At 42.8% G+C, this 27,936-nt stretch overlaps 1 protein-coding gene across 1 annotated transcript in view; it reads left to right on the forward strand.

The window, feature by feature from the left end:
- Positions 1-27,412, forward strand: part of LOC309557518 (uncharacterized protein) — a 57,047-nt gene extending 29,635 nt beyond the window's left edge. Inside the window, exons 8-15 of the mRNA XM_082260264.1 lie at positions 1,897-2,444; positions 6,759-7,074; positions 12,416-12,626; positions 14,788-14,936; positions 15,048-15,161; positions 16,901-17,083; positions 24,982-25,075; positions 26,899-27,412. Coding sequence (XP_082116390.1) covers positions 1,897-2,444; positions 6,759-7,074; positions 12,416-12,626; positions 14,788-14,936; positions 15,048-15,161; positions 16,901-17,083; positions 24,982-25,075; positions 26,899-26,962 — 1,679 coding nt within the window. The 3' untranslated portion in view covers positions 26,963-27,412. The remainder of the gene's footprint in view (positions 1-1,896; positions 2,445-6,758; positions 7,075-12,415; positions 12,627-14,787; positions 14,937-15,047; positions 15,162-16,900; positions 17,084-24,981; positions 25,076-26,898) is intronic.
- Positions 27,413-27,936: the final 524 nt, after the last annotated feature.

Below are 27,936 nucleotides of genomic sequence, written 5' to 3' on the forward strand. Positions count from 1 at the left end.
TAGGAAGAGCTATAGGTGTTATATTATAATGACTCTTTTTATCTTTTTGCAAGATATTGCTTCTGTGCCAGTTAATGTCCGGAAGCTGTCTGTTGAGAAAATTGTGCAATTCTGTTTTGTAAGCTCTTGTCTTGCCGGGTGTACAGTATGTGTACAGTACGTGTTCCCAATAACTCTCACAATGCAAATGTAATGCTACTCCCATAGGAGCCGCAGGATTACTGTCCAGGTCTTCCCTACCAGCTTTGCCCTGTAGCCAGGCACACAGACTCATTCACACATACACTATATTGTCAAAAGTTTTGGGACACCTGCCTTACATGCACATGAACTTTAATGGCATCCCAATTTTAATCCGTAGGGTTCAATATCGAGTTGGCCCACCCTTTGCAGCTATAACAGCTTCAACTCTTCTGGGAAGGCTGTCCACAAGGTTTAGGAGTGTGTCTATGGGAATGCTTGACCATTCTTCCAGAAGTGCATTTGTGAGGTCAGGCACTGATGTTGGAGGAGAAGGACTGGTTCGCAGTCTCCGCTCTAATTCATCCCAAAGGTGTTCTATCGGGTTGAGGTCAGGACAGTCAAGTTCCTGCACCCCATACTTGCTAATTAATGTCTTTATGGACCTTGTTTTTGCACTGGTCCAAATCATTTGGTGGAGCGGGGATTATGGTGCCGGAATGTAAACTGAGCTGTGCATGCAATTTTGTCACTCTCTAGTTCCACACGTACAAACGATCAGAAAATTGTACAAAAAATTCCACTTTCTAAGCGATCATCCAATAATCTGATCATTAGTACACAGCTTTCAAGAGTCAATCATGACAATTCAAGTGAAATTTGTCCAATGTAACAAGCCTCCACTCTAATTCATCCCAAATGTGTTCTATCGGGTTGAGATTAGGACTCTGTGAAGGTCAGTCAAGTTCCTCCACCCCCAAATTCTTTATGGACCTTGATTTGTGCACTGGTCCAAATCATTTGGTGGAGGGGGGATTATGGTGTGGGATTGTCTTTCAGGGGTTGGGCTTGGCCCCTTTGTTCCAGTGATGGGAACTCTTAAAGCGTCAGCATACCAAGACGTTTTTGACAATTTCATGCTCCCAACTTTGTGGGAACACTTTGGGGATGTGTCCTACCTGTTCCAACATGACTGCACACCAGTGCACAAAGCAAGGTCCATAAAGACATAGATGAGCGAGTTTGGGGTGGAGGAACTTGACTGGCCTGCACAGAGTCCTAACCTCAACCTGATAGAACACCTTTGGGATAAATTAGAGCGCAGAGTGCGAGCCAGGCCATCTAGTCCAACATCGGTGCCTGAACTAACAATTGCGCTTCTGAAAGAATGCTCAAATATTTCCATAGACACACTCCTAAACCTTGTGGACAGCCTTCCCAGAAGAGTCGACACTAATAGAGATGCATAGGATGGGCCGACGCAATATTGAACCCTACGGACTAGGACTGGGATGCCTCTAAAGTTTATGTACATGTAAAGGCCGGCGTCCCAATACTTTTGGTAATATAGGTTAAGTCACATAAAGCTTTACAGAAAAATCATTATGTTGAATCTTAAATATACAAAGAGACATGTGGATAACAATGATCAAATCCCATGCTGTGATACATTGCCTAGGGTAGTAGCAATCCTTAATCATGTCAGATGTATGCATATGTCGCATAGGGGTTAACTTACTAAAACTGGAGTGTGTAAAATCTGGAGCAGCTGTGCATGGTAGCCAATCGGCTTCTAACTTCAGCTTGTTCAATTAGGCTTTGATAATAAAACCTGGAAGCTGATTGGTTTCTTAGCAGAGCTGCACCAGAACTTGCACACACCAGTTTTAGTAAATCAACCCCATATTGTCCCTTCTTTTATATCCCCCCCTGCAGAAATGACTACAACTGCGTCTCCACCTTTTAATCCTGGCCTCCTACTCATTAATGAAGTCAATCCCAATACTCCAGGCTCAGCTGAGGATACGGAATATGTAGAACTTTACCACACAAGCAACAGTTCCGTTAGCTTGGCTGGCTACTGGCTGGTCTTATACAACGGCAAGAACAACCTGGCTTACACCATCCTTAATCTGAAAGGCTACAACACAGACAAGAATGGCTTCTTCCTGATTGGCAGCACCAAGATGACTCCAAAGCCTCACATTCCGCTACGTGCCAACACCATTCAGAACGGGGCAGATGCCATTGCGCTCTATTACCGTCTGGGGAAGGTTGGCTACACTGTAAATATGCCTGTGACAGCAGATGGCTTGGTAGATGCCATGGTATATGTATCTCAAGCAAGGGATGATGCCTCTGGCCTCTTGAAGGTGTTAACCCCGGGACAGGAAGCTGTACATGAGGATGAGGGGTTTATTCTGGAAGACGAATCATTGAGCCGATGCCAAGGACTGAAGCCGCTGGACCACTCCGCCTATCAGGTAAGGGCAGAGGAAGGCTAGCAAGGTGGGAAAGAGGCCAGAAGTCGGGCCTCTCTTGTTTTGTCAGAAGTCGGGTCTCTTTTGTTTTGTCAGATCCCCCATCCTAAAAAAAAAAAGATAATAAATGCACCTGTATTTGCAAAAAAAATTAGCATTTTTTATTTTTGTTGCAAAAGAGCCTGCAAAACATTACAACCGGCAACCGCAATCAATAAATTGCGGGTGCAATGCCAGGCTCCTGCAGACTCTTTCTCCAACTCTCTGCCTGTACCAAAGTATAGAACTTCAGTTAGAGAACTGGAGGAAGTGGCAAAGGACTACAAGTGTGGTGATCATTGCACTTCTGTTCCATTGACTTCAAGTCTGTCTGCCGTGGTGGTTTATTCATTTACAGATCTCAGTACACTTTCAGAGGGGGGCCGTTTTGGGGGTGTGGGATCCAGTTTGGCACCATGTTACATTTTACACCCTAAATAGGGTGTAACATGGTCTTAAAGGGGGAATTATCCTTTAAATCTTGTGTTCACCCAGCCCAACCAAAGTTTACTTTTCCTCCTCCAGCTAATCACGCAATTAAAAAGAAAACTACAGTTAATTCCCCAAGTACTCACCTTAATCCATAGATAAATAAAGCACTTCTCAAAAAAGGGTCAGGTGTGGTTTTTTGTGCACCCCTGTGCATTTGCACCCTATTCAACCCTATTCTATTTGGGCTTCCGTAAAATTTACACACCAAGCTGGCCTAGCCAGCAGACTTACAATGAGATTAAAATATTACCAATACACTACACTGTTTAGCACTACTAAACACCTATATATATATATATATATATATATATATATATATATATATATATACTGTATATTTGTTTATATATAATGGCCAAATCTGCCTGTCCCCCATGATGTACAAGCAAAACATAATGACAGACTATTCTTAAGCCTACACTGAGCAAATAATGTAGGAAACTGGGAAGAAAATTTCCTGCCGAGTAGCACAGGCATCCAATCAGATGCAGGCAATATTTGGGTATACTGACAGCTGGCAGAGCCAGCTGGCAGAATCAGTGTTATTTTAATCAAAAAAATATTTTCGTCAACTAAATTAACACTATTTTAGTCAACTAAAATACGACTAAAACTAAAACAATTCAGATGACTAAAATACAACCAAAACTAAAATGGCAAATTTGATTGAAATTTGATGTCAAAATTAACACTGGTTATATATCTCAAAGGCAAAACCTGTGTCTGTAGTGCATGTTCAAACCTTAATGCCATAAACAATACCATGTTATTAGATTTTTACTCCAGGAGTATACAGTATAATGAGTTTAGAAACTCTAGTGAAATGCCTAACGTGATTATCAAGTCTCAAGGTTTTTCACCCCAATACATTCCATGTATTAAGGAGAAAACCCTTCTTTGCTGCAGCTACCCCCAGACACCCCCCCCCTTTTTCTTACCTGAGCCCGATCGAGCGATGTGTGGACAGATTGATAGCCATTGGCTTCCGCTGCTGTCAATCAAATCCAGTGACACGGTAGCAGGGGGCAGGACTGAGTCCCACTGTCTGTGTCAATGAAAACAACAGCAAGACTTGGGGGCATGCCTGCACGGGTGCCCCCATGGAAAGCAGATTTCTATGGGGGCACCTGATGAAGGGGAGGAGCCAGGAGCGCTGGCAGGAAACCTCAGAAGAGGAGAAACGGGGCTGCTCTATGCAAAACCCTTGCACAGAGCAGGTAATAATGGGCATGTTTGTAAGTTTTTATTGAAAAAATTAACCTTTACAACTCATTTAAATAATGCATCACAATTTAATTAAACCTAATCCACTTAGTCACATTACATACTGGAGATTTTAGTCGACTAAAATACGACTAAAACAATACAGATGACTAAAATCAGACTAAAACTAAAATGGCATTTTAGTCAAAAGGCCGTGACTAAAACTAAATCTAAATTTAATATCAAAATTAACACTGGACAGAATACATTAGTCATTTGCATTTTTTTAGTGGGGATTAAGGAATCTGTGAAATGTATTTTATTCAGCCCAGTGTATGGGTGTATGTCCATACCCTAACCTTAGGGTGTAACCCTAACCCTAAGACCCAAAATGTGTAAGTCATATATAACCTTATAATGATCTGTACAGTAAGAGGAGAGGGGAACACTTCTCATGGGAATACATGAAATAAAGCAAAAATGGCTTAATTGATGTAAGAATACATATATATACTATTATTAGCAATTAAAGAAAGTGTAGAGCAGCCCAGTCCATCTATATGACTTTTTAAAGTAAATTTTTTTCCTATATAAATATTCGATTTTACTTGCCTATTTTAGTGTCTAATAAATTCAACTCTAACAGTAAACTTTAAAGTAGAACTTAAAGCAAAACTTTTTTTTTCATTTTTTTCTTGTTTAAAGATTTTATTGAAAATAACACATTAGTGTACAGGCACTTACAAATCAAGTTATTGTGCAATTCACTCCATAATTAACAGATTGTAATTTTACAAAATGTGTGCCCATCTCTGCACATCGCCTAAAAGAGTGTGGGGAGTAGGTGGGAAGCATTTTTGCAATTCTAGCCGGGGCCAGATATCATCTAGTTAAGACTTTAAAGAGGTTGTAAAGTCAGAAGGTTTTTTATCTTAAAGCGGAGTTCCACCCAAAAGTGGAACTTCCGCTTTAAATAGTCCTAACCCCCTGACATGCCACATTTGGCATGTCATTTTTGGGGGGAGCGGGTACCTAGTTTTGACAGGTACCCGTTCCCACTTCCGCTCGGAGCGCCGCGGCACCCTGAGTGGAAGTTCTCCTCTCTCCCTCCCTCCCTGCAATCTTCTGGGACATGTCAGAGGTCCCAGAAGATTGCCGGGCAATCACGACGCATAGCGCAACTCGCGCATGCGCAGTGCGTACCCGACTGTCAAGCCGCAAACTGTCACAGCTGGGTGCACCGCAGAGCAGAGAGGGAGAAGACGGCGCATCGCTGGACCGTGGGACAGGTGAGTGCGCGGTTAAGCTGGAACTCCGCTTTAATGTATTCTATTCATTAGATGGGTATGTTATTTCATTAAGCCAGTGGGGTTGAACGAAAAAAAAAAAATGACCAGACTCCACTATCTATACATTCCAGATGGATGGGGGATTCCTCCCGTTGTGTCATTGTATTCTGACAGCGGGGAGACTTCCCCACTGTCAGAATACACAGATCAGTGCTGCAGACTATAGCCTGCGGTCCTGATCAAGAGGAAATTTTCCAGCAGGGCAGTTTTACAGAACTCCAACCACATTGTCCATAAATGGATTTAAATTTGGCATTCTCAGCAGAGACTGAATTTTGATCCATCCATGGGCGGCTTTACTCACGTATAATGATGTATATGGTCTTTACTCACACCTAATGATGTGTATGATCTTTATTTACACCTAAAGCGGTAGTAAATCGCAATTAGTGAAAAAAAAAAGCATTGCATATTAGCACAGTACTAGTTTAGGAGATATTCACAATAACTACCTTATATAGGCTTACCTGTAGGTATACAGTGAGGAAAAAGAGTATTTGATTCCCTACTGATTTTGTACGTTTGCCCACTGACAAAGAAATGATCAGTCTATAATTTTAATGGTAGGTTTATTTTAACAGTGAGAGACAGAATAACAACAAAATTATCCAGAAAAACGCATTTGAAAAAAATTATAAATTGATTTGCATTTTAATGAGTGAAATAAGTATTTGACCCCTTTGCAAAACATGACTTAGTACTTGGTGGCAAAATCCTTGATGGCAATCCCAGAGGTCAGATGTTTCTTGTAGTTGGCCACCAGGTTTGCACACTTCTCAGGAGGGATTTTGTCCCACTCCTCTTAGCAGATCCTCTCCAAGTCATTAAGGTTTCAAAGCTGACATTTGGTAACTCAGCTCCCTCTACATATTATCTATGGGATTAAGGTCTGGAGACCTTAAGGTCTGCTTCTCCTTGAGCCACTCCTTTGTTGTCTTGGCCATGTGTTTTGGGTCGTTGTCATGCTGGAATACCCATCCACGACCCATTTTTCAATGCCCTGGCGGAGGGAAGGAGGTTCTCACCCAAGATTTGACGACACATGGCCCCATCCATCGTTCCTTTAATGCGGTGAAGTTGTCCTCTCCCCTTAACAGAAAAACACCCCCAAAGCATAATGTTTCTACCTCCATTTTTGACAGTGGGGATGGTGTGCACCAATCATAAAATCAATCATTTTCTCAGTACAGGCCCCATTTATGACATGCGTATAACATGACCATTTTCTTTGCAGGTCACCAAGACCACCCCCCTTACTATGAATGACTGTGAGGCTCCAAATATTTTCCCATTTGGCACCTCCAGACCTGGAACTTCGTCTCAACCTACCACCCCTACCTTTCCTATAACTCTGCTGATCAGTGAAGTGGGGGTAATGCGTGGATCTGAGCCATATAGCTTCATTGAGCTAAAGGGACCTGCCGGAGGACGCATCCGGGATTACACTCTGGTCATGTACAATAGAGAAGGAAAGGTTTTTGAGAAGATTGGTGTGCAAGGCGTGATTAGAGACAGTGGATTGTACGTTATCAGCACCAATGGCACCGGTGGTATGTGGTTTGGTTATTTGATTTTTTTATTTATTGATTTTTTTAAATTTGGTTTTGCATGATCCATTGACTAAAAATAGTTTATCTGCATTAACTGAGAACATGTGGGTGTCTTCCACCCTATTATATATCTCCTATATGTTGCATGATCCATTAAGTGCTGCAGAAATCTGACATTTGTAGACCATGTTTCCAAACTAGAACAGGTTTTTGCAGAATTATCAAAGATGTCAAATTTTGGCAAACTTCTAGACAACTTTAAAGTGGACCCATCTTCAAATAGGGACCCCCTGCTTCTCTGTTCACCCCATGACCTGAATGTCATAAAAGGTAACAGAGGGTATAAAATACCTTTGGGGGAATCAAAAATGGAGAAAGATCTGGGAGTCTTAGTAGAGGATAGACTTGGCAATAGCATGTAATGTCAAGCTGCAGCTGCCAAAGCCGGCAGAATATTAGCATGCATTATGAAGGGGATGTATTCCCGAGATAAGACCAGGGGCAGACTGGCAACTTTCGGCCCAGGGAGCAAGTACAAACCAGAGGCCCATGGTGCAGCAACTCAGGAACTCGGGTTCCCTCCCACTCTCCCTCATCCTGTCCTCCTCCTGACCCCCATTTCAGGCTGAAGCTCCTTTCCAGGTACTCTCTGCTTACTGGCTGAATTCAAGTTCCCAACCTGGCCAGCAGGGGGTAGTTGGGGGGGGGGGGCAGGGACAGCTCGGTTGGGGCTGGCCAGGGGAGGAGAGTCTCCAGTGGGGCATAGAACCGGCCTCTGCGCAGACACAGTTTACACCATTCATGCTGGGGGGGAGGCCTGCGCTCTGTCCTTGTCTTCAACCTGCACTCAGTAGGTCAGCGGTGGGGAATTTTTACTTCTCTTCACCAGGAATCCTTTAGGCATGTTTGTGACAGAAGCAGTGCAGCCTTTTTACAGGACATCAGAGTGGCCCAGGGGGCAATTGCCTCCCTGCCCCCTGGCCCAGCCCTCCCCTGGATAAGACTATAATCCTTCCACTTTATAAAACTCTGGTCCGACCACATCTGGAGTATTCTGTCCAGTTCTGGTCGCCAGTCCTCAGGAGGGATGTGTTGGAGAGAGTCCAGAGAAGGGCAACTAAAATGATTAGGGGATTGGAGGACCTTAATTATGAGGAGTGTTTACAATCGCTTGATTTATTCTCCCTGGAGAAGAGACGCCTGAGAGGGGACATGATAGCAATTTACAAATACCTCAATGGTGATCTCAGCATAGAAAAAAAGCTATTCAGTCGCAAGGATTGCATGAGGACACGAGGACATACAATGCGATTAGAGGAGAAGCGTTTTAACCTCAGGCAACGTAGGGGGTTCTTCACTGTTAGGGCTACAAGACTGTGGAATTCTCTACCACAAGAGGTAGTTACTGCAGGAAGTATGGCTACTTTCAAAAGACTCTTGGACGTACATCTCAAGGCTCAGAACATTAAGGGGTATGAGAGATAATTACGGCCACACACACCTACACAGGTTGAACTGGATGGACTGTTGTCTTTATTCAACCTCAACCACTATGTAACTATGTAAATACTCACCTTTGTTGCACAAAATGCTGATGTTGCAGGACTTCATAGTGATTGATCATGTGATAAAATGCCTAGGCGTTTTGCCTTGTAAACATTTCTCCAGAGGAAGATGAACATTCAAATTTGTTGACTCAACCCTTTAGCAGATATCACGTGATCAATATTAGGTCACATGACTGACGGCCCTGGGATCCTAGAGAAGAGGTTGCACAAGATGAACTGGCTAGTAGGCCTCACACCTTTTCCATGTCAAGAACACAAGCAAAATTGGACCCTTTCCTGATATGCACAGAAATGCACTGCCCTTTAGCAGACGCGCGGCGGTGACATTAATTGTTAACCGCACCCCCAAGCATCCGCTAACGTGCGTGTTTTTTGCATGCACCAAATTGCATGGTCCCGCAGCACAGCATGTTTTTGGAAAAGGGTCTGAGACTTCTTTTCCATGTTTCTTGGACATAGTGCAACCCATTGAAATTAATTGGCTATAACGTGCAAAAATAAGTGGAAAATGCACAGAAGCGTGCGGTCTCTGTCACACCTGTATAGTGTGAACCTAGCCTAAGTATTTATAAGACGTAACACTGTAAATTGTTGATACAAAGAATATCCAATTGTGTGAAGAATCAGGAAGGAATTTTTTTTTTCCTGTTGGAACACATTTTTTTTCGTTGATCAGCTGCAAGTTTAGGTCTCTGAGGATGCTGATTTTATATATTTGTTTTAACCTGAATAGTTTCCTTAAACCAGAATTGACAAGTAAATTCCTTTATGCCAGCTGTTTAGCCGGTGCTTTAAATGGGCTCTGAGGCTGGTAAAAGGGACTTCCTTGTCTGTCTGCACTTACAATAAATTGGCTGCACAGTGCTGGTGTCATTTGGAGCCCATTTTTACCCAAATCCTGATTGTCAGTATGCGACCATGAGCTGTCAGTGATGTATATACACTATGTTGTCAAAAGTATTGGGACGCCTGCCTTCCACGCACATGAACTTTAATGGCATCCCAGTCTTACTCCGTATTGTCCAATATTGTGTTGGCCCACCCTTTGCAGCTATAACAACTTCAACTCTTCTGGGAAGGCTGTCCACAAGGTTTAGGAGTGTGTCTATGGGAATGTTTCACCATTCTTCCAGAAGTGCATTTGTGAGGCCACGCACTGATGTTGAACAAGAAGGCCTGGCTCGCAGTGTCCGCTCTAAATCATCCCAAAGGTGTTCTATCGGGTTGAGGTCAGGACTCTGTGCAGGCCAGTCAGGTTCCTCCACCCCAAACTCGCTCACCCATGTCTTTATGGACCTTGCTTTGTGCACTGGTTCAAATCATTTGGTGGAGGGGGGATTATGGTGTGGGGTTGTTTTTCAGGGGTTGGGCTTGACCCCTTAGTTCCAGTGAATGGAACTCTTAAGGCTTCAGAATCCTGAGACATTTTGGACAGTTTCATGCTCCCAGCTTTGTGGGAACGGTTTGGGGATGGACCCTTCCTGTTCCAACATGACTGCACACCAGTGCACAAAGCAAGGTCCATAAAGACATGGATGAGGGAGTTTGGGGTGGAGGAACTTGACTGGCCTGCACAGAGTCCTGACCTCAACCCGATAGAACACCTCTGGGATGAATTAGAGTAGAGAATGCGAGCCAGGCCTTCACTCCAACATCAGTGCCTTACCTCATAAATGCGTTTCTGGAAGAATGGTCAAACATTCCCATAGAAACACTCATAAACCTTGTGGACAGCCTTCCCAGAAGAGTTGAAGCTGTTATAGCTGCAAAGGGTGGGCCAAATCAATATTGAACCCTATGGACTAAGACTGCAATATCATTAAAGTTCATGTGTGTGTGTAAAGGCAGGTGTCCCAATACGTTTGACAATAGAGAACTGTATGTGGCGGCTGGGCATGTATGTGGTGGCTGGGCATGTATGTGGCGGCTGCTGCCACATATATGCATATAGAGGTTGCAAAATGGGTTCAAGAAGACCATGCTGATAATTAATAAGAGAAATCACTGTCTCTTGTATTTAGAGGTCTTATGAATCCTATGGATGGATAACAGACTTGTAAGAAGTGACATATGGAAGTGTGGCACAGAGTGGGGGGATTACCCAGAATTGCAGTATCAGGTATTAGGTACACTCTGCAAGCCATGCTATTCTTAGTGCTTTGTTGGGTAACGGCCAGGACAGCCATCCAGCTGACATCCTATTGGCTGGCTCGCACTGTGCTGAGCTGATGGGCACCAGCTGCACATATACATTACTCATATCATGTATTGGTTTCTCTTCTGAGGTCTTACATTAAAGGAAAACTGTAACATATTTGCAATAATCATTGCATCATCGATGTAAAGGTAAGTTTTAAATTAAATTTTTTACGTGCTATTCCATAATTTCATGGGACTGTCTATAAAGTCTATAAATCAGACAATGCAATGAGCATCCTTGCTGAATAAGTTACAGGATAAGCCTTCCAATAGTTCTAACTGATAGACTTGCATCGAGCAAAAGCAACAGTAAGGAACAATTAATGTACAGTAATTCTAAGCAGGTAGTGGCACCTAAATGTGTAATACACACAGCGAAAAAAAAAATATACAAAGAAATAAATGTTTTTTTTTTTAATCACATACCTTAATAAGTATACAGTAAATCCATCACATTGATATATGTATTGCTCACCATACACCTACAATCTCCTTTAGATTCGTCCAATCAGGGAAGCCCTAGTACTACATAGAGTTGTTTTTCACCACACATGTAACAATATCCTTTAGATCTACCAACCAACAACTATGTAGTGCAAGGGTCTCTCGGATCTGATACAAATTGTTTGGATCATTTAGGTAGGTCTTCGGATTACAGAGTTTTGGTAAATCTAAGGTTCATTGTATAAAGATTGTATGGCCAGATTATATGGGGACCCATATATAGTGCGATTTTCTTTTCTGATACCATGGGTTGCTATAAAGAAAATCACCATTAACACAGACTCCCTCCCACTGAGCTTTTGTGTTCTCCCGGCAGGGGGCGTAGGGAGCGGGGAGCTTTCCCTGCTGGGAGAACACAGTGACTATTTCTAACGGATAGAGCCACTGGCAATAATTGCATGCTGAAAATTCAAGATGCTGGCTGTACCCAAGTCAATCGATGGATTGACTTGGGTGTATTCAGCCTGCCCATAGATGATTTGAATCAGTCCCTGCTGAATCTACCAAGATTCGATCCATCAATGACCAACTTAAAGGAGGTTGTAGAGTCAGATTGTAACTTGTTTGGTAAGCTTAAAATTTTAAAAAAAAGCTATGTCTGGCCATAAACGATTAGGTATCTTTTGTTCAACCTGTAGGTCGAACGAATGAAATCTAATAGTTTCCTCCATCCACACTAAACAGATGGCATAGACGAATATCCTGCTGCGGCTATCTGATTGGATGTAGATGGTGTTTATGGGACAATTTCCCACCTAGCTACTTAGACAAAAGTAGATTGAAAAACGGACTTTTGACGATCCGGATTTTGCCGACAGGGCCACCAGCGGAATGCATTTTGTCAGATTCAGCAGGAATTGGGTGAAATTTGATGTGTGAAATGTCTGCCTAAAGAGTTTTATTAAAGCACAGCTGTCACGGGAAAAAAAAAAAAAAAAAATATATATATATATATATAAACATATATGATCATCAGTTTGAAAACAATTTTTAATAATATATACATTACTGTATATGGAATAAAATTGACCTTAATCCCTTCTGCATTTTCTCTTGCTGTCTATCTGTAGATCAGCAGCTCCCTGTTTTCTCCAGGCCATACACCCTCAGTCCTGAGGCCTTGGTTCTCTATAAGGGAAGTCCTGATTCATTTTCTATAGGGTCCGTCTTGAGCCAAAAGGATTTTGTGGATGCGTTTGTTTATACGTGGGAAAGTAGCACACCATCTGATGTTCTCAGGAGCCTGAATACACTGTCCAGCATATTGTATGGAGAACACCGGTGAGTAACACAAATCATACCTTAATTCATTTTTGTTTGGTTTTCGCTCGGACTGGGGAGATTTACATAGAGTCACCAGGACAAAGATCCAAAATTTTACAATTATGACCATAATAATATGAGACTCCAATGGGAACACCTGCTTTGAAAACAATTGTCTAGGAGGGATTTTCTCCTTTATGCCTTTATAGGGATTTCCTCTCACATCCTGTTGCATTTCTGGGACATAAATGAGAAATCTCCCCAGCTAGGACAGAAATAAAGAGAAATCTCCCCAGCTAGACAAAGATCTAAAGAAAATGAATTGACGGGATTTAATCCTTACTTACTCTGCCCAAAATTGGCTATACATGCACTTACATCAGAATTTACTTGTGCTTGTTGTGCATGTGTGTTAAAAGTGCCTTGTCTGACAGAAAGGACATTGTTGTAGCAGTCATAGTTTTCCTTTCAGAATTGTTACATATGAAAATAATGACAACTGGAGTCTGATTGGTTGCTGTGGGCAGCAGTGACACTCAGGAAAAGGGTGTTCAAAGCTAAAGGAACATTGTTACAGAGGAGCCTTGTTAACCTAGTATCTGAAATCCTGTAAAATATTTCTATAAATAAGTGAAAGTTTAGGTGTGGCAAATTTTACAAAGTTACATTGGTCCAGCCTGGACCAATGTAAGTATGTACTGTATGTGCCATAGCAATGGGATCTATGTGGAAGCTGGAAATCACTGTAGTAGGTACTGCTATCACACCCTGTTCAGAACATTGTGAAGGCAGGAGGTCTTTTGGCACTGGTGCCATTTAAGGAACAGAGCTTTCTCTGATTGGACAAGGTTAAGAGGTGGTGATGTCACAATTTCTGCCTTGTCCAATCACATAACACTTTTCATTAATTGAGAAAATGTAGAGTTCTATCTGAATGGCGCCCATGCCAAGTGGGCTACCTACTGTGTTCAGTAAGCAAAAGGGTAGCTGCTCGGTACAGGATGCAGAAGCTAGTTGAGATTACTGTACTGTAGTAGCTGTGTCTACTACATTGATTTCCAACTTACACAGGGATCCCACATACACTATATTACTAAAAGTTTTGGGACGCCTGCCTTGGCACACACATGAACTTTAATGGCATCCCAGTCTTAGTCCGTGGGGGTTCATTATTGAGTAGGCCCACCCTTTGCAGCTATAACAGCTTAAATGGAAGGCTGTCCAAAAGGTTTAGTAATGTGTCTATGGGAATGTTTGACCTTTTCTCCAGAAGCACATTTGTGAGGTCAGGCACTGATGTTGGACAAGAATGCCTTGCTCGCAGTCTCCGCTCTTATTTATCCCAAAGGTGTTCTATCAGGTTAAGGTCAGGACTCTATCAGGTGCAGGCCAGTCAAGTTCCTCCACCTCAGACTTGCTCATCAATGTCTTTATGGACCTTGCTTTGTGCACTGGTTTAAATAATTTGGTGGAGGGGGGATTATGGTGTGGAGTTGTTTTTAAGGGCTTGAGCCTGGCCCGTTAGTTCCAGTGAAAGGAACTCTTAAGGCGTCAGCATACCAAGACATTTTGGACAATTTCATGCTCCCAACTTTGTGGGAACAGTTTGGGGATGGCTCCTTCCTGTTCCAACATGACTGCACACCAGTGCACAAAGCAAGGCCCATAAAGACATGGATGAGCGAGTTTTGGGTGGAGGAACTTGACTGGCCTGCGCAGAATCCTGACTTCAACCCAATAGAACACCTTTGGGATGAATTAGAGTGGAGACTGTGAGCCAGGCCTTCTGGTCCACATCAGTGACCTCACAAATGCGCTTCTGGAAGAATGGTCAAACATTTCCATAGACACACTCCTAAACCTTGTGGACAGCCTTCCCAGAAGAGTTGAAGCTGTTATAACTGCAAAGGGTGGGTCAACACAATAATAAACCCTATGGACTAAGACTGGGATGCCATTAAAGTTCATGTGCGTGTAAAGGCAGGCATCCCTAAACTTTTGGTAATGTAGTGTATATAGCACATATAGTACATACTTACATTGGTCCAAGCTGGACCAATGTAACTATATAAAAATTTCAGCTAAACTTCAGCTTTAATGGTTTTTATGTGCCTACAATGATTGTCCCTTTTCATATCTGTTGTGTCATTGCTACAAGGCCTCTCTTGTGTTATTTTAGGTTAGTGTCTCTAAGCCGTTGCAGTCTCTCTGACGGATCCTCTACTGCACTACTGCCTGTCCAACAACCTAGCCCTGGCTCAGAAAACATATGTCCCTCCACAGTCACCTCGATAAAGCTTGACCTGTGTATGAAGGACTCCAACCTAGGTAATTTGGCAGCCACTTTGTTTTCTTACATTGGAATCTGCAATTGGTTTTTAAAAGTTGCTGTAGAGTAGATATGTGTCAGAATTAAAACATATGTTATATATATACTAGATTGCTCTGAATGGATGACAATGGAGCCTTCTACACTGGACAGAATTAAAATCCTGCTAAGCCATTCTATTGAAAATCACTGTTCGTGTACTGTACCTCCTTCATATATACAAGGTTAGTACCCTCCTAATCCTGGCTTACAGAAATCAGATGTCTTATATTCAAGGTCATCTCACAGGTACTATTATCAAAGACCTTGTCTAGGGGCCCCAAAAAAAACAGGATTAGCATTTATATGTCAATGGTTGTGGTTTTGCAGATGTCAGAAGCTCATGCAAATAGTCGTGTCACTATCTGTGCACCCTAGATCCATGGTTGCAAAGAGGCATTGATGCAATCCACAATGCTTACTCATGGGCTTCTACTACCAGTAAAAGACCTGTGACCTAATTAGATGTAGGCATTCAAACTTTGTTGACCTTTCGTGGCAGCTAGAGGCTTAATAGGAGGCAACCTTGAAATAGTAATTCCTTGTTGTTTAGGACCTCTCTGCATTACCACTCCTATCATGGCACACCTCTCTACCCAACATGGGGGGATCTGGGGCATGCCTCTATAATTAGGATGCAAAAAAGGGAACTTTTTAGTTACAGTATTTTCCTGGGCTTAACATATATCTAAATCCTTTTTTTGAGTAAGAAATGGATAAAACCTCTATACGTTTTTCTGCGTTCCGTGTCCCCTTCACTTTCTGTCCTATATGCACATGCTCGTGTAGTCACTTTATACATGACCAACGTTTGCTAGCCGTGGTTTCTGTTGTTCCTTTTAACCATGGCATATCTATTGTATGTATATGTCTTTATGCTATTTTAACATGTTTGTACAATAAAATTATACTTTTTATTTAAATTTGTACATTCATTTAGATGTTCAGGTCGCCCACATAATCCCACATCCTTAGGGGAATTCTGCATGCTACAATTTTTGGGATGATGGCCACCTGCATCTAAGTATTCATGATAAGGCATCTGTATTTATACTATATGCACAATAAAACGAGAGATTAACTTGGATTGTAAATATGTATCTTTTCTAAAATTATTAATAAAAATGTTAATTGTTAAAAAAAAAGAGAGAGATGAAGTCTCTCCAAAATGCTGAAAATGACCTCGAAGGCCCTTTTCACACGAGCGATCCGATCAGATTCGCCTGTCAGTTTTTTAGGCGGATCTGATCGGATCCCCCATGTATCCCTATGGGGCAGCGGATGTCAGCGGTGACATCTCCCTTGCCACCCGCATCCGATCCTGTCCGTGAAATCCTGACGAATGGAAACCCTATTTTCCATCCGTCCAGGGGATCGAATCAAATGGGACCGGATGAGAGCGGACAGGCGGTCCGCTCTCATCCGATTCCCCCATAGAGATGCATGGGGCTCTGAAACCTACCTCTCCGCACACAGAGCGGAGAGGGAGCTGTCACCTGCCTGCTCAGCGGGGATCTGTGTTTATAATCCCCTGCTGAGCAGCACAGATCCGCCTACGGAGGCGGACCGTGTGAAAGAGCCCTAAGACAGTTATCATTAGAACATGGATCCACACTTAAAGACCTAACCTTTATTACCATTCTGGTGACAACTCAAAATTTGGGATTATCCCTAAAATGAAGTCCTGATGAGAGTGTATATTTCCCTGACAGGGACACAGACAGAAATAAAAAAACAGGACTGGGGTTCTAACCCTTCGCCACTCTATCCAGAATTACAAAAAATAATATGACTGATTACTAAAAAATACAGCTTTTGTCTGATTGGCTACTGCAATTAACACAACATTCTCCATATTTTAGAAAACAGCAACTGTTGTTTGAATATTTGTTTTTTAACTCAATTTTTTATTTTCTTCCCTTAGAGCTGAATGTCATGTGTATGCAGGACAAGCTGTCTCTCTCCGCTGACATCTTGAGTGCTCACAGTGACCAACTCCTTATACATAGATGGAACAATGACCTCGTCAATCAATCCCAGGTCTTTACCTTCCAGGACAAATCCCTTGGGTCTTTTACAGGATGCCTAATGGTGGAAAAGAGACAAGGTAACAAATGTACAGAGCTGTCCAGAAGTAGTTTTTGAGGTTGTTAGTACTGAACTTAGGCTGGCCATACATGTTCAATCCCCTTGTACAATTTTCCTGTAGATTTACCAAAAACCATATAATACGAGGTAAAGACAAAATAACTTTTAAGTGTATCCAATTAGGCAGGCCCTTGCACTACATAGATTAAGGTAAATCTAAAAGAAAATTTTGCAAGAAAACTGAACATGTATGACCAGCCTTACAGTATCTTTACATTTTTACCGTTAAGAACCAAACCAAAGATATCTCCTTCCCCACTTCACCTTGGCACAGTCATAGCACTGGGAGTTTTCACAGTGAGATATTCAATCAGTGCATAGAGCCAGTGAGTGAAAAGAGCCCCTGCCCTTTAACAGCGACCACATGTCCTGACACTGACAACTGAAGGATGTGTGGTGCTTCTGGTAGGTTTTAGACAGCCCTGCATATTAGGTGATAGGGAAGGGGAGCAGAAAAGTGTACACATACATAATATAAATTAAAGTGGACCTGTTCTTTATCCTTGCAGGTCAAAGCAACACGTTAGCTTAAAGGGTAACAAAAAATAGCAAATAAAGGAAAAATAATATAGCATATACAATTGCGGCACAAGTCCTATTGTAATTGAATGTTATTAAAAATTGCCTTTCCTTTTCAATCTGCAGCCGCTGTAATTTTCTGTAAGATGCAATACATTATGGCTACCTCAAGGTGTTTTGTACACAGAATGTGTACAGACCGCCTCCCAGCAACATCATTTAAGCTTCTTTGATCACCAATTTTCCCATAAGTCTGCACTAAGATACAAGTCAGGTTTTAGGCATTCCCTGCAACAAAAATGGCACTCCAATTAGGAAATCACGTCTAAAGGGATGCAGACCCTGCAAATTTCCTCATTAGTGCCTTGCAGGTACTTCAGCTGATTTATAATTATGAAATTACTCCCATTATATTCACTTTCTCACATGGCCACAGACAAACACGCAGGAATCTGCAACAAAGTTTGTTAAAGCGGAGTTCCACCCAAAAGTTGAACTTCCGCTTTAAGGCCTCCTGACCCCCTGACATGCCACATTTGGCATGTCATTTTTTTTTTGGGGGGGGGGGGTGGGTACCAAGATTTGACAGGTACACGCTCCCACTTTCGCTAGGGCTGTATAGGAGGCTCGAGCGGAAGTTCTCCTCTCCCCCTCCCTCCCTGCAATCTTTTGAGGCACATCACAGGTCCTAGGAGATTGCCCGTCCACTCAGCACGCGCAGCGCGACTCGCACATGCGCAGTGCGCGCCCGGCTGTGAAGCCACAAGCTGTCACAGCTGAGTGCCCACACTAGTGATGCCAGCGCCACGGGCAGAAGAAGGAGAGAACTGAGGCTCCCGTCGGCCACATCGCTGGAGCGTGGGATAGATGAGTGTGTTTATTAAAAGTCAGCAGCTACACTTTTTGTAGCTGCTGACTTTTAATAAACACAAAAACGGGTGCAACTCCGCTTTAAGATCCTTGCAATGTACATAGTTCACCCAGAAGGGAATCGTTTTTTCTCAACAAAAGTGGAGTTACTCTTTAAATGTTCTCCTACTCAGCAGTCCATAATCAACTCTCGGTCACTCCCCCTTCCTTCCCAAGTTGCATATACTCACCTTTTCTTATACCACCCCCTTCCCCATTAGCCCATACTCAACTCTCTTTCACTCCACCCTTCCCTATCAGATCATACTCACCTCTCCTTCACTCCCCCCTTCCCCAGCAGCCCATACTCACCTATCCTTCACTCCCCCCTTCCCCAGCAGCCCATACTCACCTGTCCTTCACTCCACCCTTCCCTATCAGCCCATACTCAACTCTCCTTCACTCCACCCTTCCCTATCAGCCCATACTCAACTCTCCTTCACTCCACCCTTCCCCAGCAGCTCATACTCACATCTCCTTCACTCCACCCTTTCCCAGCAGTCCATACTCACTTATCCTTCACTCCACCCTTCCCTATCAGCCCATACTCACATCTCCTTCACTCGCCCCTTCCCCAGCAGCCCATACTCACTTATCCTTCACTCCACCCTTCCCTATCAGCCCATACTCACCTCTCCTTCACTCCACCCTTCCCCAGCATCCCATATTCACTTCTCCTTCACTTCTCTCTTCCCTACCAGCCCATGCTCACCTCTCCTTCACTCCACCCTTCCCCAGCAGCCCATACTCACCTATCCTTCACTCCACCCTTCCCTATCAGTACATACTCACCTCTGTTTCACTCCACCCTTCCCCAGCAGCCCATAGTCACCTATCCTTCACTCCTCCCTTCCCCAGCAGCCCATACTCACTTATCCTTCACTCCACCCTTCCCCAGCATCCCATATTCACTTCTCCTTCACTTCTCTCTTCCCTACCAGCCCATGCTCACCTCTCCTTTACTCTTCCCTTCCCAAGCATCCCATAGTCATCTCTCCTTCGCTCCACCTTTCCCTACCAGCCGAAAATCACCTCCCCTTCACTCCATTCTTCCCCAGTAGCCCATACTCACTTCTCCTTTACTACACCTTTCCTTATCAGCCCATACTCACGTCTCTTTCACTCTTTCCTTTCCTACCAGCCCATAATCATCTCTCCTTCACTCTTCCCTTCCCAAGCAGGCTATAGCCACATCTCCTCCACTCTATCCTTCCCCAGCAGTCCATACTAATCTCTCCTTCACTTTTCTCTTCCCCTGCAACCCATACTCTTCTATCCTTTACTCCACATTTCCCGTGAGCCCATACTCACCTGTCCTTCATTCTTCTCTTTTATCCAGCAGCCCATACTCAGCTCTCTTTCACTCCATCCTCCTCCAGCAACATATACTCACCTTTTATTTACTACCCCCTGCCCAAGCAGTCCATATTCATCTCTATTTCTCTCACCAGCCATCTTGGGCAAGCAACAGAAGCTTGTCTTATCTGTGATTTTCTCTAGTCAGGGCTTACATACGGTTGATAATTGTCTCTTTGTGACAATATGTCTCTCTATGTGGACAGCACTGGATCAATCACCAAGCACAGGCATATGAGTGAAAAGGGAATTGAGTCACTTGCTCCTCCATATGCCAAATTATAAACTGTTTTTTTTTTTTTTGCATTGACAAAGAACAGATTTGCCTAATATAAAAGAAAAAGAAGAAAGGGGACATAGACAACAACAAAAACAGAAGTTTTAAAAGCATCTGAGCCACCATTACCATTCCCCATAGTAACGGTATTTATTGTGCTTCTAAAACTGCCCATATACTGCACAAATTTCAGACGATTCACAGTAGCTGGTTGAAATTCGAGCCACGGGTGGTCCTGACAAAGTTACCTGGGTTGACAAACTTTGACTAAGAAAAGGAGCCTGGATGAAAAAAGCTGACCAAACAGTGATGGCATGGCAGCCTCTGTTCAAGTATTCCAACATTTGCAGGTGCTAGTGGTCAGAATACAATGGCCAGCAGTAGAAAATCCATCCTTGCACTCTATTGAGCATGGATGGGGGAATCCATAGATATAGGGCTGAACAAGAGAATTTTTTACATATATGGCCAGTTTAAAGCCCCGTACACACGATCCGTTTTTTGTGGCATGCTAGTCTGATGTGGAAAGTGAAGAGGTTATTTTCATACAAATTTTCCCGTACGACAAAATTCTACTTCAGAAGTGATGTCATGTGTTGGATTGCTTTGTATGTGTTCTTTCATCTCTGAGCATGCCTAGTCTTGCTCTTAAGATTTTTTTCCGTCGAAATCTGTACTAATGAGACAAAAATCGGACATTGTATTACGGACGACAAAAATTATATAGCCTGCACATCAGGATTTTGTCAGCCGAAAAGTCGGAGTTGGCTGTCGAAAGCATTATACTAACAATCCGAAAATCGGCAGATCGGTCGTCGGACGAATTTTCCCTACAGATTTTCTTATCGTGTGTACGGGCCTTAATATACCCGCTATCTTTGACATCATCCAAACCTTAGTACAGAACTCTGTTTACTGGCTATAAATGCTCACATGAGCTGGAGATGAGATAGAACTGAATCAAAACAGGCTGTGTAGATTTCTGTTGCATATATAAACCCATCACTAAATACATTTTATATATCTAGAAATAGATGTCAGAGTGAAAACCTGTTAGAAAGTGACTTGCACTTCCAAATGCTTAGTCAAGAATAACAAACAGTATTTGTAAATGAATATGAAGATTCCATATTATCTGGTTCTTTAATTTTTTATTTTCCTCTTTAAGCCTGACCTTTTATATGGAGGATAGCCATGTACTTGGCATGAGTCCTTGACCTCTGTCGTTCTGCTACTGACATGATTTTAATAAGGAGCCAAAGAGAGACATCCAATCCTTGACTATTTATAATACAACCTAGATGATAGCTCAGACAGAAATGATGGATGATGAAGCCCATGCCTCGTCTGCATTTAGGCTTATAGCTTCCCAATATGTTTCTGTTTTTCTTTTTTTGCACACAGTTTTATCCCTTCAGCCTTTTTAATAAAGAGTGTTAAAGAGGTTGTTAAGTCACATACCCCCATTATTTGTATCTTCTCTATTTTATGAAGAACTAAAGTACTGTGTGTCAGTTTTCTTTAAATTATAATCCTAAATACCTTTTCTCAATGCACCGCTCGGCTCTTCTTCCTGGGTCTAAGTAGAGCAGCGGGGGAAGCTGAGATTCCCCTCTGATGTCAGCCGGCGAGCAGAGGGAGGTCACGTGACTGTAGAGCGGAGCTGTAAAAAGAGGGTATTTAGGATTAAAATAAAAAAAAAATTAAAAAACACACACAGGCCTTTAGATCAGGGGTCTCCAAACTTTCTATACAAGGGCCAGTTTACTGTCCTACAAACTTTAGGGGGGCAGGTCTGTGGCCAGCGGGAGCAGAAAAATGTCTTGTTGTGTGTGGGAGTAAACAGTGTCCCCTCTTTGGTATTAGAGGAAGATGTAATGTCCTTTCGTTGATGTCAGTGGGAAGAATAGTGCCCCACCTTTTGTATTAGGGGGAGAAATAGTAACCCATTATTGGTTTCAGTGGGAAAAATTGTGCCCCATCATTAATGTCAGTGGGAGGATTAGTGCCCCGGTGTCAGTGACAGGAACTATGTCCCAAGGGCCACATAAAATTTAAGTGAAGGGCTGCATCTGGCCCCCGGGCCACAGTTTGGAGACCACTGCTTTAGATCTTCAAAAAACAGAGATGATACAAGTAATGGGGATATGTATTGCAGCGGAAATAGTGGCAGGAGAAGAGGGGAGAGGGAGCAGATGGACTCTCACAGACAGACTTAGCTGACAGGCAGGGAGGGAGGGGGAGAGGGAGAGACTGCGGGCTGATGGAGCCACGTAAACTGACCATGGTACAGGAACAGGCAGGATCAACCAGATATTGTAGAACATAGAAAGGGACAAATTACACCGCAACAGCACAAGTCTGTAGTGCTATAGCTGTAACCAATAGCAAACAATCAAGAATTGCATTGCTGAGTTCAGACCAAGACTCATTAAACATGAGATAGACAAGATAAATTAATGCTTGGTTGATTTGTGTTATTGCATTTAAAGTAGTATTAAACCCTCAGCATTTTTAGCCTAAAACACTGAGCACGATAAAATAAAAATTCCCAAGATAACCCAAAATTGCTTAAAATTCATACCCCAGTGCTTTCAATTTATAACTTTCAGTGCTGCTTTCTTGAACTTCCACAGTTTCCAGCAGGTCTTTTAGCTTAAGGAAGGAGGGAGAATAGGAGAGACACAGCAAGTATAAACACAATACTGGGACTTTAACTCCTTCCCGCCATCGCTATAGCCGAAAGACGGCTACAGCGCGGGCTTAGAATGCCAGGAGGGCCTCCATGCCTGCCCACAAGCCTTTGGATTCAGCTGATCATGGATCAGGGTAAAGGGCCTATGATAGCGACCCTTTACAACGTGATCAGCTGTCAGTCAGTGATAGCTGGATCGCGGAAGTAAACAGAAGCTGGTTATCAGCTTTTTTTCCCCCCCTCACGCTGTAGAAGAAACCTGTTAACTGGCTTCTGTTAAAGGGACATCGGTCCCAACATAGTCTGACCAGTGCTGCTAATCAGTGCCCATCAGTGCTGCCAATCAGTGCCTATCAGTGCCTCATCATCAGTGTCACTTATCAGTGCTGCCTATCAGTGCCCTTTAGTTTCGCCTATCATTGCCACCCATCAGTGCCTCCAGATCAGTGCCCATCTGTGCTGCCTCATCAGTCCCACCTATCAGTGCCCATCAGTGCAGCCTCATCAGCACACTTCAGTGAAGGAGAAAAATTACCAAAGCAAACTATGAAAATAAAAAGCCCAGTAAAGAGTATGTGAGTATGTGCAGCCGAATCTATGGAATCTGGATGGGGTAAAGACTATGTGAGTATGTGCAGCCCAATCTATGGAATCTGGTTGGGGTAAAGAGTATGTGAGTATGTGCAGCCCAATCTATGAAATCTGGTTGGGGTAAAGAGTATGTGAGTATGTGCTGCCCAATCTATGAAATCTGGTTGGGGTAAAGAGTATGTGAGTATGTGCTGCCCAATTTGTGGAATCCAATTGGGACAAAGAGTATATGAGTATGTGCAGCTCAATCTATGGAATCCAGTTGCACAGCTCCTAAACTGCACCTGGCATTTTCATTAAAACATTAGGTGCTGCTGTGATTGGAATCTATTTATTGTATTATTTATTTATTTTAGGTACTTGTATAGCACCATCAATTTATGCAGCGCTTTAAATGTATATTGTACATTCACATCAGTCCCTGCCCTCATGGAGCTTACAATCTAAGGTCGCTAACTCACATTCATACATACACATACCAGGGCCAGTTTACACAGGATCCAATTTCCTACCAGCATGTGTTTGGAGTAAGGGAGAAAACCGGAGTATTCAGAGGAAACCCTCACAGGCACAGGGAGAACATAAAAACTCCAGGCAGGTAGTGTCATGTTTGGGATTTGAACTGGTGACCCTAGTGTAGACAGAAGTGCCAACCACTTAGCCACTGTGCAAGGTATACTGTTCTACTGATCCCAGAAGAGGAGGTTCGGGGCTTCTCTGTGTAATACCATTGCATAGAGCAGGTGAGTATGCCATATTTATTATTTTAATTTACAAAAAAATGTACCTTTAGTAAAAATTGAATGAGTTAGGCTAAAAAATGCTGAGGGTTTAATACTACTTTAAAGCAGAATTAAAGTCCGCCATACTTACCACTTCTTCAACAGTCCAAGGTCCCTACCTTTGCTGGCACTGGCTCCCCCCCCCCCCCGGCTTCTTCTGGATGCCAGGCTGCAGCCATCTTGATTGGCCAATGCGAGATGATAGCATTACTGCTAATGCACAGAAATGTAGTAATCCGGGAAACGCTGGATCTGTGCCAGAATTTAAACTGAGCTGCACATGCACAGCTTGGTGTACATTCTAAAGAAGACTGCAAGCAGGTAGGTAGGTTCATTTTATTGCAGAGGAGACGTTGCACGTCTCTTCTGCTATAAAGAGCCTGCTGGCAATTTTTAATTAATTGGAGATTATTAGCTCCACTTTGAAGGCATGATAGCTAGGAGAAAACCTCTGTGGTGCCCCCTTTCCTTGGTGCCCTAAGCACAGGCCTTATTTTTTTTAATGGATAATCCAGCCCAGATCAAAGGGGTAAACAGTAATGGCAAGTATTTGCTGGCATAATGACTCAGCACAGCACTGAAGACATAGACAAATCATTGTGAAACCTGCCCACCTTTCATTTTGATTGTGCTGGATGTGAATGTTGAGAACTGCTGGTCTCCAAGAACTGTGAAACCCACTAAAATATAATTATTTAACCTGGTTTTTCTTTTTTTTTTTTTGTCAGGATCCTTTAAGGTTTGGCAGGTCTGTCTTCTTGTGCTGCTGTTGCTGCTAATAATATGTGGAGCAGTCGGATTTATAATTTACCTGCGCAAGAGGTGAGCTGACACATATGACAGAGTTGCAGATTTAAGGCACCATTATAGTGAAAAATATATTATAGTCTCATAACTGTATTGGGTTGTTGTGATAGCATTCACTATTTAAATCTTTTTTTTTTTTTTCACAGGCTTTATTTATATATTCCTCCATCTTTACATGCAGCAAAAGTGACAGCTGGGAAAAATGATTATACTTATGGGGTGCTTACAATGCTCAGCTTGTCCCCTGCAAGCATGATGCATAGAAGAACCTTGACCTCTGTGTGGAAGCAGTAGTCTTTCTGCAGAGGTTCCACCATGATGTTGCTGGGTCAGAGCTAGAGCTCTCCAACCATCAGAGCACATTAACTTTCCTGATTGCATTAGGCGTGTTGATCCTCTGCAAAGAGACCACTGCTTCCACACAGAGAGTAAAGCCCCGTACACATGAGTCGAAATTCGGCCGGGAATTTTCGTCCGACGACCGATCTGCTGATTTTCGGCATGTTAGTATGATGCTTCCGACAACCGACTCCGACTTTTCGGCCGAAAAAAATCTGGTGTGCAGGCTATAAAATTTTTGTCCTCCGTCAAAACACGTCCGATTTTCGTGCAGTCAGTACAGATTTCGACAGGGAAAAATCTTATGAGCAAGACTGGGCATGCTCAGAGAGGAAAGAACACAAAGAAAGCAAACCAACACATGACATCACTTCTGAAGTAGAATTTTGTCGTGCGGGAAAATTCGTGTGCAGTCTAAGCACATTCCAACCAACAAAACACCACTCTGGACAAAAGATGGATGACCGGTCGGCGGAAATTCGTTGCGTGTGTACTAGGCTTAAGGGTCCTTCTTTGCAACATGCTGGCAGGACACAGACTTTTCTATTAGACTGTAGCTGCTATCTAAAAAAAACCTAAGGCTGGGTTCATACTAGCTATTGCTGCGGGTCCCAGCAAGGAATTCGGTGCGTTCCTGTTCTCCGTTTCAGGTGCGAATAAGGTCCGAATTTTTGGGTGAATTCGCACTTGAAATGGACCAGAAGACGCACATGACCCTTTTCCAGTGTGGACCGCGGCCGCCCCGGAGCTGTGTGAATCGGCTCCATTGAGAGCGATCACACCCTCCTGTCATGCGAATTGGATGCAGGGAGACCCACATCCAATTCGCATCATTGTGAACCCAGCCATACTATAAGCTGTTGTTTTATCCCGACTGGAGTTTCTGAGTACATTAAACACGTGTAGAGCTTTTTATGGGGTTTCAAATTAAAGCAAACTAAGTTCTGACATATTCATGTTATTTATGGTATAATGATGTTAATAAATATACATGAAAATCTATTCTTTTCTAAAAAGAGGGAAAATCCACATTCATCTGATGCCTGATCTCCACCAAAGGATTCTGAGAAACCGAAGGTGTGAAAGAGCCAACCAGTAGCCATGTCTGCCAAAATCAGTACCTGAGTTCCTTTGCATCAGCAGAGACCACAGATATTATTAGATTTTGACTTCTACTTTATGTTGTCTTTTATCCTTTCAGTATGATCTATGACAGGGATCCTCAAACTCTGGCCCTCCAGCTGTTGTGAAACTACACATCCCATGAGGCATTGTAAAACTCTGACATTCACAGACATGACTAGGCATGATGGGAATTATAGTTTCTGAACAACTGGAGGGCCATAGTTTGAAGACCCCTGGCCTACGAGATATATGGAAAATAGTTGCAGTTTTATGCCAGATCAAGATCACAGCTAATAATGAAAGACAAGCTTGTGTTTCTATAGTGCTACTGAATGAAACTGCTGGATTACCCATTTTATCCTTTACCCCTGCAGGACGCCACAGAACTACACTAGCATTGAAATGAATGCACACAGAGAGTTGACTCTAGACTATTGATCATCAGAGAAAAAAAAGCAAAGAGACTATGGACCAAATAAAGAGGCCTGTTGTAGGCCCAGCTATTCTGTAGGCTCAGCCTGATAAGCATGGCCTTGTTGGGTCAGCACTGCAGCTTGCAACACCAAAGAAGTATTGGCACCCTCAAAACCAGAGCAGGAAATTGATGCACCTGCTGCATATATGGGACTACACTCCTCTTGGAATATGGAAAAGGAGCCATTGATTGGTTTTGGAGCAGGAAAAATATCTGTTGCTTTGTATGAAACATACTTTTTGTAACAATTGCAACTATTGCCAGTTGTGGAACATTTCTAAAGTGGACTATAAAGACTGTTAATCTCTTAATACTTCGTACTTCGTACTGATCACAGTTTTTAAGACAAGAGCATATTTGGTGACATCTTCACAAGTATAAGAGCAGATCTTCCAACATGGCCAACTCCAGTATGTACAGTATATCAGGTTTCTAAATTTCTCTCTATCTTTCAAATTAGAATTTCATGTTAAGTCAGTGAATTCATGTAAAGTCATTGAAATAGTACCATTTCAGGAAAGAAATAGGAGATCTTCCGAAGTTGACTTGTCTTTAAAATTGCTTATGTTGACTTTTTACCAGCAAATGCTTATGAATCTCTGTTCCCAATAAACCCCAACAGTCATGGGTGGCCCTAATATAGTAAGCTGACTGGATATCCATTTGGCCTGCTTTCTATGCCTGGCCAAGGGCAGAAGGGTCTAGGGAATGGATGTCAATTTAGGCTGGTCTGTAACGGATGGCAGAGATGTAAAATTGGGCCTGTTTTGTTGTCTCCCTTTAAAGAGCACCTAGCCTGATGATCAAGCAGTTGCCTCTTCCAGCTCCCCCAATGTACAGAGCTACAAAGTATTTCAGGGTAGATCCCTGCCATTTCTGATGTCCCTGGCACCTCTTTGCCCTAACCATGGATTTGTACTTCCATGAGTTGTGGTCT

This window comes from Pelophylax lessonae (genome assembly GCF_965119305.1).
Source record: "Pelophylax lessonae genome assembly, chromosome: 6".
NCBI lineage: Eukaryota > Metazoa > Chordata > Amphibia > Anura > Ranidae > Pelophylax > Pelophylax lessonae.